General features: G+C 37.9%; 1 protein-coding gene across 2 annotated transcripts in view; it reads right to left on the bottom strand.

Annotated features, from left to right (window-relative positions):
• Positions 1–13,296, bottom strand: part of LOC102223731 (chloride channel protein 2) — a 90,871-nt gene that overhangs the window by 54,000 nt on the left and 23,575 nt on the right. For both annotated transcript variants that reach the window (XM_023350704.1, XM_023350703.1), the window contains 7 exons: positions 11,565–11,696; positions 10,556–10,684; positions 8,187–8,320; positions 6,882–6,959; positions 3,126–3,204; positions 2,426–2,551; positions 1,133–1,217 (listed from right to left, as the gene is read on the bottom strand). In XM_023350704.1, coding sequence (XP_023206472.1) covers positions 1,133–1,217; positions 2,426–2,551; positions 3,126–3,204; positions 6,882–6,959; positions 8,187–8,320; positions 10,556–10,684; positions 11,565–11,696 — 763 coding nt within the window. The remainder of the gene's footprint in view (positions 1–1,132; positions 1,218–2,425; positions 2,552–3,125; positions 3,205–6,881; positions 6,960–8,186; positions 8,321–10,555; positions 10,685–11,564; positions 11,697–13,296) is intronic.

Here is a 13,296-nt window from a genome sequence, read left to right on the forward strand (position 1 = left end):
TTTCTGTATCATTCACAGCCAGGAAAAGCCCTGAAGCTATGACAGAATAAAATAGGACATCCCTCAGAGAACAGGCAGCTGCTGAACAGGGCTGAATTATCCATGTCAGGAGACTTATGCAGGCCACCCTGAGGAAACACCCTCCAAATGCTACAGCAAGTCAAGATTCTGCCATTATAAATGGGTTCACCTGTCATGACTTAAGAAAACATGCGTTTTTGTTTATTTGCTACCTTCTGCACCTTTATGGTTTAAAAATGGATCTTTTGCTGTAAATGACTAGGTACAATTTGTGTTGAACAACATTTTTTTTATCTAGATTGTCAAACTCCATTCTTCAAAGGATGGTATTCTGCAACTTTTACAGTTTTCTGCTTCATCGCACCTCAATCAAACAATGATATGGTTCACAGGAAACAACTCTTTAGAACCTGAGTGATAATTCCACCATTTTCCTAATGTCTGCTTAGCAATTATGAGCGAAATTTTTTATTTTTTATTTTTAACTACTATCCAAGTGCAGAAAAAGAGCGGCTACAGGCAATGGCATTTGTGTTTTTTGTTCTTCCAGAATGTGTGATGCTGTCGGTCTGCTTTGCCCTTAAGTCTATCAGTAATCACTGATTGCAAGTTGTAGACAACCTAGAGCAGGGGACTGCAACCTTTACAATCAAAAGAGCCATTTTGCCCACAGACAAGCTAAAAAAAACACACATTTAGAGTTGCAAAGGTTATCTAGTTTTGATGAATATCTACGAGATATTTTCGATTTCGATTTCTAAGTTTTAACATAAAGAAAATCCTCAAACCTTGGCAGAAAGAGAATGGATACAGTTTCCTCTATGGATTGTTGATATTTATGTGAAAAATATTTTAAAAAGAAATATTTTGTTGAACAAATATTAATTAAATCTTAAATATCAATATTAAATATTAATATTAAATTAAATATTGAACAAATATTTCAACAAATGTGTAGGTTTTATGCAATTAAAAAAAAATTGCAGTTATTAAAAAACTGTAAAACTCCTAAAACCTACATTTGTTATGTATTTTTAAATGTTATTAAGAGTCATTGTGGAAGATCCAGAGAGCCGCAGGTTCATGACCTCTGACCTGGGGGAAAACTCACCCAAGGACAGCGAAGGCAGGAAGCTCCTTAAGGTTAAAGGGAAGATGCAAACGGAAACTGGTTTGTAAAAGTGCCGTGATGGTGTCTGAATAAACAGAAACATCCAGAAAGTTAGAAAATAGAACAAACCACAACAAAACACACAAAATTGGTAATGTGAGGTCCAAATTGAAGGTTTTAATTGTAGGTGTTTCAGTTCTCTGTGCAGGTACAACTACAGTTCATGCTTTGTTTCTAATTACAAAAAGCAACCTTGCCCTGCAGACCAGAACTCCTGCCAGCACACAGTAGACAGATGGCTAGAGAAAATTAGGTGTGGGAAATAAATGGTAGTAGCTAACAGATCACTGGGGACCTGCAGCTTGGTGAGTTGGCAGTGCAGCTCGGCAAACTAACTCTTTTTCCTGTACAGTGGTAATACATTTCAATCTGCCACCTGAGTTTCTCATATTCCTCTGAATTCAGATGTCATTACCACCAACAGGAAATGTTAACTTCTCATAAAGCTAATAATGTATGCCATAATATAAAGAGTGGATTCAGACATAAGTATTGAGTCATACAGGCTCTTCTTCCTGTTTGATAAGTTACTTATTACTCATTAGAGGATAATTCTACAAGCTGAGAATATTATTCCAAACGTTGTTCAACAGCTTACAATTGTAGCTGCCAGTATTTATGATGCTGGAGTGAAACTCCAATAGTTATTGATTTAAAATTCTGTAGCAATTTGAGAAAAAAGTTATTTTAAAAGTCTGAATGCTTAGAAGGTACTAACAGTGGTGCAAAAAAATAATCAAATGCAGTGTCATGTAAGACTGCATCTAAACCCTTTAAATGTAGTCAGATATATTTATATACAATAAAAGAATAAAACATAGCGGCTTACAACATTTCCGTGTGCTTGAAAATGTTTTATTGTATTTCATTTTGCTGAAATATGATAGGTTTGTTGTAATTTGTTGTAGCTGGACCTCAAAGGACCTGAAAATTTGTTTCCAAACTAATAAATAATAGGTAAAATATACTTAGCATAAAATTTTTTAAATTGTGGTAAAGTAAACTTCAGTAACATCATATTCAGGTTAAACTTCTTCCAATCTTTTATATTCACACTAATTTTTAATAGTCGGACAAACATTCTTTTAACAATTTAACATTTTTGAAGTTTTAGCAAATGGTGTTTTGCTCTGATTAAAGAAGATGTGCGATACAATAGGTACAGCATTAAACTGCTGAGCTGTTTAGGTGGTTTTCTAACAGCCTGATATAATCTGAGCACAATGACGTTACCTTCGTCTCTGTTCCAGACAGGCATCAATCTGAAGATGAAGGCACTGATAGTAGCTGCCAAGAACCCTCTCCAGTAGTTCCGCACAGCAAAGAATGTGACTGTTACTTCAATACTGAACAACACACCTGCAACAAAAGGCAGAACAGTAAATTGTGACATATTTTTCCTACAGACATATCTTAGAACAATATGGGAATAGAAGAGAGCTGTTTAAATGTGTGATGGTTAAACAACGCAATATGGTGAGTGATGTGAAAACTGCTTCTTTGAGCAAGTCCCCCCAGATCTCGTATGTTGGACAAAGTAGCTCAATGTTTTCTGAAGAATATTAGATCAAAGACTTGGGTAAAATATTTCACAGTGATTTTAACTTTGATACAAAAGTTGGTTCAAAGTAAAACTTTGAAATTAAGTATATCTTGTAACAGCCTTGAAAATCTGATCTGCTATTGAAATACATTTCATCACAGCTATTTTAATTCCTTTAATGTAATTGGAATGATGGCCACTACTTCTCATCATCGTCTTCCCTTTTTCTTATTAGTTGTGCTTTGATCATTTCAGGTTATGGTATCATACTTAACCTTTATTTTTATGCACCATCGCCAACAGTTGTTTTTAAAATAACTTTAGAATTAGTTGGACTAATTCAATCAAAGTTACAGTAAGCAAAACAATTAATTTGTCCAGCAAACTCACCTCCTACAGGGGCAGCAAAGCAGCAGGCCAGTCCCACTGCACAGGCTGCCACCAGCATCTCAGTCTTCCTTGACTCATTCTGAAACATAGGTAACAAATGATAAATATATAAAAATAAAAAATAAATAATAATGACATGGGAGATGAGATGTAAATTTAGACAATCGACTTCAAGCAAAGTTAATATTTACAAGGATTGTTTTACTTTCATTTTAGCAAGTCACTGAATTTGTTGACAGGTTACCATTACAGTCAATTACAAACCAATTACATGTCTACAGAAGGTACCAGAAACAGGAGCGCTAAATTGCATCAATTAAAAAAAAAATCTTGAAAAGACTGGCAAAACCATAAAGGGACCAACAAGACAAAATACCTCATATAATATCAGACGCATGTACTGTGGTTCAGTACTTTTCCTACTCAGAATGACTCAATTCCTTTCTTTGGGAACGGAGTTTCAGTGCAAAACATAATAAACCAGATGAGTGAAGAGCAAAAAAACAAAGATTGTTCCACCTTTCTGCAGGAGAAAGTGGATCAAGGTGCATTCTGAGAAATTGAGGTTTTTTTTTCTTTGACCATTTAAATTTACCTACCTTGGTTCCTAGGAGACTGTAGTCCTTCAAGCAGCATTGTAATGTTAAAGACAGGTTAGAGGCACTTGTATTTCTCTCATTGTTCTGAGGCTTAGCCTGCTTTCGCATGTGATGCTACTTCTGACATACACACACTGGCGCATTGTTAATATCTTACATCAGAAAGCAACTAAAGCTTACTCTGACATAAATATTGATGGATTAAGATATTTTAGCTGAGACAGAAACTCACATAAAGTGGATGCTGACAAAATAAAACTTCCTTCTTTTTATTTTACTGAATATTAGACAAGTGTATGGACTGATTTGTGCCAAAAAAGACCTAAATTTCTTATGGTGTCCGACAAGTGACTTTTGGTCCCAGCAGTATTGGATAAAACTTGTAATACTTTTATCATTGGATACTTATTTAAAGACTGTCCAACGTTCTCACAGTGGTAGTCATTTTGATAGGACAAAGGAAGGGAAGCATGCTGGGAAATGTGAAGCTGATTTACGGTACATTAATCCCTACTAGACCCGACTCCTTCTTGTAGCAGGAGAGCAACAGACAGCGTCAAACAGGCAGAGAACAAATGATTAAACTGTGTGAATCAACACAGCCATTTGAATGTTTTAGCATTTATACTCCATCACCTCACATTCACAGATCTGAATAAAAACATGTTATGCAATTAGGTCCAACTAGCCCTCTACAAAGAATGACATTCTCCACATGCATATAAGCCTCTCATCCCATTTTTGAGCTGTAAAGTACAGCACTCTGGAAAGAAAAGCTGCTTTTTCACAGCCCACAGGTTACATTAGCATACTGTACTTAAAACTGTGGAGAGGGCCGGATCCAGCAGCAGTGGCACACTTCACTCATGCATCACTCTTTCTATTAAAATTATATAAAGTGCAACACATGGCTCTCTGGGGATAAGGAACCACTAAGAACATTAGATGGAAACAATGTAATGGTAATAAAAATTATGCATGTGAAGATGGACAAATAAAAAGAGGAAAAATGGTAGAATGAAAGATTTTAAATGAAGACAGAAATGTAACAAGTGGTGTAAGATGTATGTCAAATTAGAGATGCCCATTTGATCCTTTCTTGCATTTATTTAGATTTGGGTACGGTGTGTAGCTTTTTGGGATCTTTTTAGCCTACTTTATTTTGTCAGAGGTTCTGCTCAAGTGAATCTTGACTCTACAGGTCTGGCAAAAATCAAGCCTGGGCGTGGTTTGTGAAATTCAACTCCACTTTCTAAAATGCATTTCATCATAGTTCATTTATGATTTATCATAGGAAGAAAGTTACTTTTCCACATAGGTTAGGTTTTGATAACATTTTCCTTGCTAGGAAATAAAGTCATCATTTAAAAGCTGCAAGTTGTATTGATTCTGCATAAATTTCTCTAATTTTGATCTTAACATTTGAGTGTGACAAAAAGCAAAAACAAAAGTAATATGTCAGAGGGCAGATAGTTATGTTTATATAACACAAACATTCCAGCTCTGTCTGCACCACCTATTTAGATAGCTGGCGCTAAACTGAAAAGATTTACGTAGCAATAAATCTTTCCAGAATTGTTGTGATTTTTGTGACCACAGATGCATCAGGGAGGAAGTTTTCAACTGAACTGCCCTCAGTGCTGCTTTCAAACCCTCCAGTTTCTCCCACAGTTCATCCCCCAAAGAGTGCTGCTCGCATCTCATCACAAGGAAAGATGAGAGTTAGAGAGAAACTCTGCTTCCTGTCAGATCCCACACTGTTCTCCCAATGGATAAAACTCCAACCCCACTGAAGCACAAAGTTGTTGGAAACTGTACAACATATTGACAAATAAAGGGCAATTAAACATTTATAAAATAAGTTATTGATGAATGTTAACTTTGTGTAAAAGATATTGGAGAATATGGGAGAAGGGGAGAAAATCAGCATTTTGAGTCTCAGTGAAAAACCTTTATTTTTACATAACCACATAAAAAAAAAGTTATGTAACATTTTACTGAACTGTATACAGTGTCTTGCGGATCTAGTCACTCCCCTTGAACTTCTTCCTACTTTACGTTATAACCATCAATGTCAATGTATTTTACTGACACATTATGTGACCAAGACCAAATAGTAATAGAGGCAGAAATGTTTACCCGTTCTTCGTTTCTAAGTAGATCAAGCACAGTCAGACTGGACGAAGGAACTTTTTGAATCTCAAATCCTGCTGCAGGTTCTTAGTTGGACTTATGTCTGGAGTTTAACTGGCCTACCCCAACACCTGAAACTAAGCCGTTACATTTCAGCTGTGTTTATGGTTGTAGTCCCACTGAAAAATGAATCTCTGCCCCATTCTCCAGTCCTTCACAGCAACTAATAGATTTTCAATAAGATCATCATATATGATCAGCTCTGACCAGCGACTCTGTTCCTTCTAAAGACAAGTTTCTCTGCAACATGATACTTCCGCCACCATGTTTCACTGATGTGATGCTGAGTTCAGGGTGATGGAGTGTTTTCCCCTCCACAAATAACTTTTTGCATGAAGGCTAAAGCATTTAATTTTGGTCCCACCTGAACAGAACACCTTTTTAAAGAGTTTTTTCTTGAAACTATAGTCCAAATGTGGTGCCTAATTTCTGGGGAGTGTTTAACATTCTGGATGACGTCTCCATGGTAATGACCTCACCTTCCCCCAAGTCCTTTGATATAGAGACTGAATGAAGTAGATACTTTAGGAGCTCTGTCCAACACCCAACAATATCCTCAGTGCTGGTCCTTTCCAAGTTGCTGGACGGTTTCCCAGAACTTCTCAGAATTAGTCAAACCTCTGGGTTGTTGGATATCAAACTAAGGAGGGCTAAAAACTCTGAATTTTTAAGCATTTCATTTGTAAATATTTTTAAAAACCTGTGTATATTTTATCCTTCTACTTCACAAATATGCACTAATTAGTGGTTTTCATTTGTAAACCTTAACAAAATAGAAAGAAATAAATTAGATAAAATGTGAAACAAGTTCGAGTGGTATGGATAACATTGCAAGAAGGTAGAGTAACAGCAAAGTAAACATCCTAATATTGCTAGTGCCACCTGTGAAACAGACTGAAATTAACTGAGCAGAAATAGGGAATAGTGAATCCTTACGAGTCATACTAAAATCTGTGAAACTCACCTCATAGTTTCCTCCAAACAGAGACATAAACTTGCTGAGCAGAGCAGCACACAAACTGGCAATGTGCACAAAGGGACTCTGATAGGAGGAAACATAGAAGTCATGAGAGAGACGCAATCACTTCAGGTTAAGAACCACTTTACTCCCCCTCCCTATTTACTCTAAGTCACATGTGACAGCATGCAGGGGCTCTATGAAAAAAATTCAAAGTGTGACTGATTGGATTAAAAGAGAATTAGAAGGGGGTGCAAGATAAAGATGAGGAAGAGGTCCGTGCTGAATCAAAACTACAGATGCTGCTGCAGTGGTGCGTAAGCAAAAGACCCTCAGGGGTTTCTGTGTACATGTGTGTTTTAGCATTTCTCACCTTGTAAGGCCCATTTTTCCAACAAATACTACATTGTGAGGACCCATTACTTATTATGGGGCCTCATAAGAAGAAGTGCTGTTGCTGGGTTACAGACAAGGTTTAGGACTAAGGTGCAAATTGATTTCAGGTTTAGGGTGATTCATAGAAATGAATAGAAGTCAATGCACATTCCTGATGAAGATAGAAAGATTTAATATTTGTCTTTACTTGTGGGAACAAAGATTTCTGATGAGGCACTTTTTTAACAATGGAGAGGTGTATTCCTGAAAATTCCTGCTTAAAATACTTTTTGAAAAACAATAGACTACATTAAAATCTACTCAGTTAATATAAACACATCTTCCAAGAAAATAAATAATTTCTTCTCATCAGATTAAGACACTCCATGTACGCTGCAAAGAGTTTATTTCCTCCCAGTTCTTTGCTCCAGATTTCACTTACTGCACTACACCTAAACTCAGACTAATGTGATTAGAGAAATTTGAAAATTGTTCAAGTATTCTTGAAAACCTCAGCTTAAAAGTTCCAAGCAAAATTCTAGATGATTGTCCACCTCAAACACCAAATGTCTTAGTCATACTGCATTTTCTCTTCATCAGTGATTGTGTTAAAAAATATCATATAGTCAGAACATTTGAGGCAATTAAATGCAAATCCATAACTGCACATATGAATAATTCTGAATAACTATGCAGCTGTACATTCCTCAACATGAGTAAGAGCGGCCTTTAAACCTACAAGTTGTGCACTGTAACAAGTGAATCAGTGATTCACAAAGTTGTCAGCTTGTGCAGTGTGGGTCAGTGTGTGTTGTCCCTACATCGTTCATTGGCCTGGTTGTGTTCGGATCACAAACTGATGCAGGCAATATGGCAGGGTGGGGGATGAATATTGGTGCTGCTGCGTCTGCAGGCTTGTGTGTGTGTGTGCGTTACCTCTTTGCCCAGAGGCATGCTACTGCCCAGGGCGCAGATGAGCCCGATGATTTTGGCCACAAACGTTTTGAAAGTGAGGAACTCCTTCAGCACCACTCCTCGCAGGATGGTCTTCATCTCGGGAATGCCTGAACCTGCAGGACAGAAGGCAAGTGATAAGCAGCTGACATTTCAGTCAGAACTGATTCATAACTTTAAATATTTATGACAGAACTGCAGAATATTAACACATATCTAACAAGTTTTCTTTATTTATCCAACCAACATGCCCAGGGTTGCTGGGAGTGGGTTGTTGGAGTGGCTGGAACCCATCATTAGTTTGTGGTTTTCACACTACAAACCCAAACCTGACCTATCCAATGAATGCATAACTTTGGAGTCAAAGTCCAGACCAAAGTCTGAGACGAGACCTGAAACTGTTCAGACACGCTTCATTCAATACGACTGAGCTTGAGAAAAGAATGGGTCTCTCTACCTCACCAGCTTTGATTTAGGAAACTTTAGACAACATATTTACACCTCTGGCTCCACTTTCCCATCCCTGTATTCCTCTACAGAAGAATGGAGGTAAAAACTTACCAAATTTCTGCTGGATAAGCATTCAGATTTTTAGGAGTACACCCATCATTTTAGCTTCTGTTAGTGACAGTCAAGTCTCCTCCTTACCCGCCAGAGTGTACTTACATACTGTGCTGTGCTGCATTCAAATAAACCAAACCTGAATGTCAGGAAGTACTGATGTGTTCAGGACTCTAGTGGGGGATTTACTGTTCTTTCCCAAACTTGTAGAGAAACAGAGAGGGCTATCTAGGGAACGAATGTGAGATTTTCTGAGAAAAGGTTTTTACTTTCCGGTCAGAAGTTTCTTATTCAGTAATTGTGAATATTAATGTTAAAGAAAAGCTTAATAATGCATTTTAACAAGCTTTTTACAGTGTACTAGTATACAACAAAAAAATCTGATTTATTTTAAAAATACTTGCTTTGTTCATTTAAAAAAAAACTGTCTTTAGGCTCCAGCTAACAATCATTTTAGTAATTGATTATTTCAACAATTATACTGACAATCATCTAAAAATAATTGGCACATTCTGCAAATTTTTCATTTAACCACTGAAGCCCTTTCATTCAATATCAGAAAAACATTAAAGTATGCTAATAAATAAATAATTCAATTCCATTTTAACTAAACTCTAAAAGCGGGGAAACTCCATACATTTGCGCTTTGGCATGTTGTTGACGTACTGACAGCCACGCTATCTATCTTCTGATTAAGAACAGGGCTGCCCGCACTGACTCGGCTCAGGGATTACGTGACATGCAGCGCGGTGCCCTAGTGCCTGTAAATTTAATGGCCCAATGAAGGAAATTTAAAAAAACAGGACATTTCCTCACTTTCTAAAAAAAACCCGGGACAGGACATGAAATACGGACATGTCCCGGGAAATACGGACGTTTGGTCACCCTAGCATAAACTAATACATCTATTAACTCTAGCCTGAAAGGTTGAGGACTCATCATGGGATCTGCCATGTCTAATAAGAGTGTCAAATATCCAGGCCGAAGCTGGTTGATGGCAACATAATGCTCAATGATCCAACTTCCTAAGGGACATCTATCCAAATGTTACTCTCTCTGTAAACGAGAGAAAACTAACAAAACTGTCATAAAACAGTGTGAGGTGGTGAAGGCAGCAGAAGGGAGACCCAGGATGTGAAGAAATAAATGTTTTTAATGAAGAATGTCCAAACACTACTCAGTCCACCAAATCCAAAAGCCGGGCAACACGGCCGAGCGGAAGCCTGGGCTCGACGCCGGTAGCAACCGGTACACGAAGGATGAGAAGAGAGACTGGGCACACGGACGACAGGGAACAGGATGCCAAGTGAGACGAGAACCCGACAACGACACAGAGACACAGGTGACGCTAAATACACAGAAGGTAATCGGGGAATGAGACACACCTGGGAAACAATCAAGAGGAGGACAGGACAGCACAGAGACTCAAAGGACTCAGAAAACACACAAAGAACTCAGAATGAGAACAGAAGAAACACAGATCATGACAAATACATCCCAGCTTCTACACAAAGTTCTTGGTTTAAAAAAAGTTGAGCTGTTGGGTCATTATTTATTACATGTCCTAAAACAATTGAATATTCAGCATGACTGGAAATGTATCAAATCTTAAAACTGATTGAGTCGTTGTTAAGTTTTGGTCAAATATAAATTTAAAAAGAAGAAAACCTACACCTTCACATAGTGGTAAATAAATGCATTGTATGTTTGTGTTTTTGCTTTGAAAGGCCTAAACTGCCATCCTGTCTTGTTTGTGTGTCGGGGTGTGTTTGTGTGTGTGTGTGTCATACCAACAGCCTGGGGAGCGAGGACCTGAGTGAAGCCGGCAGAGAAGGTGATAAGAACCATAGGGCAGGTGACCCAGACCAGGTACTGCAGGAACACGTTACTGTCCAGACTATCATACATCCACTTCTGTGCTGTGGAAACACACATAGGTAGAGCCAACAGGTGTATATAAACAACAAAATTAGAGCAGCAGGACAGACACAGGAGGGAAGTTGTGTATTCATGCAGGGTTAGACTGTGTGGGAGAAACAAGCCTCTTGGATCATTTAAAAATAAGCGGGTTGAATCCAGTTCAACACCAACTGGAACTAACAGATCTGTGTTAGTTTATTTTTCCTTTATTTAATTTAGAAGTTCGTTTTAATTAGACAATATCCTGTTAAATTTCAAACCAGGTCTACAATCTTACCTACATTTTCTACTGTTTATCCACATAAATCTCCCATTATCCATCCTGACTAATCTAATATTTCTGCTCACTCACCTTTGACTTCTCCTAATTTATGCCAGTTTATTTTTTATGAACTTATTCCACGATGCAGTATCCCAACAAGATATGTCCAATCACATTTATCAGCACATTCTTATCCTAGGCATCAACATCCATTGGGTTTTGAAAAGGCTCCAGGGTAACTACAATATTCTACAAACTCATCTTTTTATTTCACATTACGTAATATGAGTATGAATATGAGATATGAGTTTTGATCCAGGTGAGAGATTGCCTTATTCAAAGTGATCCAGACACTAATTTCCATCAACCTTAAGCCTGATGGAGTAACCTGTTACTTACTCAGCAATAAAGCAAGAGGCTTGCAACATATTCCAAAGTGAAGATGACTTGTGTTGGCAGGCCTGAAATTGCTCTCTATTAGGCAAAAAGTAAAATCTAACTCTTTCAAATTGGTTGTCAAGTCTCAACATATTGATCACAGACATAGGAGTTTAACAAGAACTTTAAATACAACAAGTAGAGCATTTTGCTGATAAAAGCCTCCTCTTCTCCCTCACCTCGTAGGAAGATAGAGATGCAGATGTCTACCCCCCAGCTGAGGAGGCCTGTGACCAGTCCAAGCAGAATCAGGACAATCCAGTCCTCTCTGACTAGTGAGATCAGGAATTTTTGGCAGCGAACTGTGCAAACTGCAGGAAGACAACAGAACATGTTAGTTGAGGGGCATTACCCAGATCAGAGCCGTGTTTCAGTCCAGGAATCAGTTGATATTGAAAAGTGCATTCCCAAAAACTAAGACATAAACTGTCCCTGCATTCTGATTGTTGAAAACAGCTGTGTACTGAACTGAAGAATTAATTTGTACACATCAGGCAGACATTACCTGACCCCCTGGCTGGTCATGCATATTTCCTCCCTGGATAGCAGCGTTAAGCCTTCAATATTTTCCCTGGTGCAGAAAAGCCTCCCCACAGCATCATGCTGCCACATTTCACTGCAGGAATTGTTTAATGCATCTTTTGTGAAGTGTTAGTTTTCCACCATATAAAGTTCAGAATGTGCTTGTGGCCTGACAAAATGTAAAAAGTTCAAGGAGTGAGTACATTCTTGCCAGGCTTGATGGTTTAAGACACAGTTAAATATGCTGCACCCAACTAACTCAGCTCTGGTACACTGTTTAACAGAAATACTAATCATGACTAATTGCTGGAGCTGAACATTAGCTTGATTGTGAAATAGAGCAGTCTCATTAGCATGTGCTCACACAGTAGGGTTTATATATTTCTCCACAGCAGAAAAAAACATGACATTTAGAAAAATGTTGCCGTATCTTTTAGAAGGTTTTGACTTATCTAAAGAAAAGAAAACCTTCATACTCCCCTCAGTAGAAGAAGATGGCAAAATCAATAGTCTGAGTGCAGCAGTATTCATAATTTATTACAGCTATTGCTCCTTCCTTTTCTCTCTGAGCCAAACAACTCTGCTTAAATGCCACTGCTCTGCAACCATTTGCTCTGTGATCAGGAATGGGAAATTTAAATGCTTTTGTGTCAGTGCTTTTCAATCAGATAAGATAAAAAATCCATTTGAATCAAACAAACTGGACTTTTACAGTCTTGTTACTTTCCTATAATAACATTCATGGTGCATTCATTCAGTCAAATACAAAGGAAGCAACAGAACTGCACACCATAAGAAAAAAAAAACACTAAATGATGATGTTCTTGGTGAATATTGAATGTCATACTGATCTACACCTCTCCTCTCAGGGGCTAGCACCTCAGCCAATATCATCAACATCAGTTTTTTGCATTAAATTTGTCAACGTTTGTGGGGATACTGCTTGCATGGAAATTATGATGCCAATCAATTAATTATGCAACTCTGTTGTATAGCGATGCAAAATAACCAAATAAACCTTGCTGTTTGTTTGTTTCATTTAACAAAGAGAAGAGCTTTCATTATTGAATGGTGATTATTTTCTTGTCCAATCTGGGGAACTTTAAACAGAGATTTTATCTTCGCGGTGCTGCTGCGGTTGTCATGGGAGCTTGGTTCTCCGGTCCACAAGTCATGAAAAGGCCTCTTGCTTGGCACCTGGACATATTTGATATTTTTAAAGGACCATTTTGATCTTGTATAACCAAACTAAGAATCTTGGCCATATTCTGTCAGAAAGTTGGACGTAGTTCCAGTGCAGATTGGACTCCGCCAGAGCTCTTCTTTGTCCCCTATTCCTGTTTGTGGCGGTCCGAACTTGCTGAAGGATATGGGACTGAAGCACCTTAG

Source organism: Xiphophorus maculatus, chromosome 18 (assembly GCF_002775205.1).
Source record: "Xiphophorus maculatus strain JP 163 A chromosome 18, X_maculatus-5.0-male, whole genome shotgun sequence".
Taxonomy (NCBI): domain Eukaryota; kingdom Metazoa; phylum Chordata; class Actinopteri; order Cyprinodontiformes; family Poeciliidae; genus Xiphophorus; species Xiphophorus maculatus.